At 49.9% G+C, this 2,750-nt stretch overlaps 1 protein-coding gene across 1 annotated transcript; it reads right to left on the reverse strand.

The window, feature by feature from the left end:
* Positions 1-726: 726 nt before the first annotated feature.
* edn1 (endothelin 1) lies at positions 727-2,437 on the reverse strand. The gene is made up of 5 exons (XM_037693520.1): positions 2,341-2,437; positions 2,124-2,265; positions 1,916-2,050; positions 1,784-1,834; positions 727-985 (listed from the first exon to the last, which is right to left on the reverse strand). The coding sequence occupies exons 1-5, from the start codon at positions 2,393-2,395 to the stop codon at positions 850-852; spliced, it is 519 nt and encodes a 172-aa protein (XP_037549448.1). The 5' UTR covers positions 2,396-2,437; the 3' UTR covers positions 727-849.
* Between the last annotated feature and the right edge of the window lie 313 nt (positions 2,438-2,750).

Here is a 2,750-nt window from a genome sequence, read left to right on the forward strand (position 1 = left end):
ATATATGTATGTGTATATATGTATGTATATATACACATACATATATACATATATATATATATATATATGTATGTGTATATATGTATGTATATATACATATATATATATATATGTATGTGTATATATATGTATGTGTGTATGTAAACAGAAACGTTTTAAATCTCTTTAAATTATTTTTTGAAGTTTTGTTTGTTAAAAGTTGTTTTTTTTACAGTAAGTGAGAACCTGGGTCTTCAGGGTTCTGCTCGTGGTTCTGCTCAGAAACTCAGTTTCTCTTCAAACCTTCAGGCAGGAACTTCCTCCTCTGCTCATAAAAACGTTGGACACAAGAAGAACGGCGCCGACCCCTTCCACTGGAATAAACGTCTTTTATTAAAGTCGGGCCGGGTCTCGGCCTCGCAGCGGAACCATTTCACAGAAATGAGCAAACGGACCAACATGGCCGCCGGAGCAACATGGCCGCCGGAGCAACATGGCCGCCGGAGCAACATGGCCGCCGGAGCAACATGGCCGCCGGAGCCATGAATAAATAATAAAAACACTTTGAGTGAAACTTAAATACAGCAGAGTTCTACTGAACAGGTTCTGTTCAGGTTCTGGAAAGAAACGAGTCCAAACGGAACTCTCAGGTTCTGGCGGGCCTGAGGTCCGGGATCATCCGAGGATTTCAGCCACGGTTCTGGGTCCAGGTCTGCGTGTCCGGACCAGGATCAGAGTTCTGTGGGTCAGAAGCTCCTGCAGATCAGATGGTTCTGCCTCAGTTTGACGAGTTCAGTCCGGCTCTGAGGTCCGATCCGGCAGGATCCGGTCCCGATGACCCCCTCACCCCCCCGGGAGGAAAGCGTCCCTTTAGGAGGCCGAGCTCTCGTCCCGCCACGCTTTCGCCCTGTGGCGCCGCCTCGCCATCGTCCACTTCTCCAGCAGCGCTCGGGTTCTGATCGCGAGCACCGGGGGCGACACCGGTTTGTTGTTTATAACCTCCATCCTGTAAACAAACAAACAAACAAACAACGATCAGTCGGGTCAGAAATGACTTTCTGCAGCAAGTAAGATACTAACTGCTCATAATGTTTCCATAGAACCTCAACTCCAAAATATCCAGAATGTCTCTTTAAAATGTTTATTATACATTTATAAATTAATTATAGATTATAGATTATAATCTGATTTAATCCCAGAATCAAGTTTTACTAATGCTTATTATTTATGTCACTTTATTAAAGATAAATATTTATTATTCACGTGATTAATCATTTATTATTTAAGTGACTAATGATGAATATTTATTAAATATTAAAAATAAAGAGACATTTCAGCTCCTTTGATCTAAATAAAGTTTCATTAGGAGCTCAAATCATTTTGAGTTTATTAAAAACTAGAAACAGTCGTTTGAAGATGATTTTTATTTTACTAAATTAAACATTCGAGTAATTAATTATTTTAATTAATTTATTCATTGAGACGCAGCAGAGACGTGATGGGACACGGACCGGGCCGAAACAGAACCGAGAGACAAGAGACGTCTTTACATCAGGTCTCACCCTGAGTCTGAAGACAGTTGTCTCTCTGTGTCTCTGTCTGTCTCTTTGTCTCTGTCTGTCTCTTTGTCTCTGTCTCTCTGTGTCTCTGTCTGTCTGTCTCTGTGTCTCTGTCTGTCTGTCTCTGTGTCTCTTTGTCTCTGTGTCTCTGTCTCTTTGTCTCTGTCTGTGTCTCTGTCTGTCTCTCTGTGTGTCTCTCGTCCTGCGCACGGAAGGGACAGTGCGTGTGATGGTGTCAGACTCACCTGTCTGTCTCTTTACTCTGCGCCTGTCTGTCGCTCGCCGCGGTCTCCCACCTGCAGGAGAACCACATCATGTGTCAGAACTCCGGACCGGAACCAGAACTCTCAGGTCCAGAGGTCTGGACTTGTTCTCACCTGAGGCAGAAGTTCGCGCAGGTTCGGTCGGTTTCTCGCGCGCAGCGACACCTGTCCGCGCGCCCGGGCGCCCTGGAGTCGGTGAGCGCGCGCCTGGCCCGCGGCGCGTCCCCCAGCCCGTAGGAGACCACGCGCCTGGATGGACAGGAGGGCGCGTCATGTCGGGTTCAAACGCGTTTACAAAGAGGAGGGCGCGCGCGGAACTCACTCAGGTGTGTTGACCCAGATGATGTCCAGGTGGCAGAAGTACACGCACTCCTTGTCCAGGAAAGTGGCGCACGAGCAGCGCTTGTTGCGCACGTGCCGCGGCGGGCCGCCCGGGGCCGTCTCTGCAGCGGGAGCGGACCGAACTGAAGGGAGACACAAACACCTGGTTACACCTTTACCTGGACTGAACCGGGCCGCGCGCGGGTCCGAGCCGGTACCTGAACAGAAGATCCAGGAGCAGGTCAGGACTGAGACCCAGACCCGAACCTCCATCCTGCAGCGGCTTCAAACGGACTGATGTGGAGCGGCGCGTGAAACCTCAGGAGCTCTGCCGGCTCTGTGGCCCAGCTGCTGCGGCTCGAGACATTTATACTGACACGCCCCCCCACCCCAGACAGCCCATCCCTCCCCCTCCCCCCACACCCAGCCTGTCCAGCCCCGGGAGGTTTGTTTTGGTCCCGGGCCGAGAGTCTGCGGCCGGCAGGCGGCGCTGCTGCTCAGCTGATGATGACGTCAGACCAGACCGGTCCCACAGACCAAAAACATGCCTGTTAGGCTATGTGCCCCTGTGATGGACTGAGACCTGTCCAGGTGTCTCTGTGATGGACTGAAACCTGTCCAGGTGTCT

This window comes from Nematolebias whitei, chromosome 19 (genome assembly GCF_014905685.2).
Source record: "Nematolebias whitei isolate Nwh7 chromosome 19, NemWhi1, whole genome shotgun sequence".
Lineage (NCBI taxonomy): Eukaryota > Metazoa > Chordata > Actinopteri > Cyprinodontiformes > Rivulidae > Nematolebias > Nematolebias whitei.

What these genes read in the sequence shown, in the direction of transcription:
- edn1 (XM_037693520.1), bottom strand. Translation starts at nt 2,395, where the DNA reads ATGGAGGTTCGGGTCTGGGTCTCAGTCCTGACCTGCTCCTGGATCTTC. An exon ending in CTCCTGGATCTTCTGTTCAG is followed by an intron (nt 2,266 to 2,340) that starts GTACCGGCTCGG and finishes GTCTCCCTTCAG; the next exon opens with TTCGGTCCGCTCCCGCTGCA. An exon ending in TGCGCGAACTTCTGCCTCAG is followed by an intron (nt 1,835 to 1,915) that starts GTGAGAACAAGT and finishes GTTCTCCTGCAG; the next exon opens with GTGGGAGACCGCGGCGAGCG.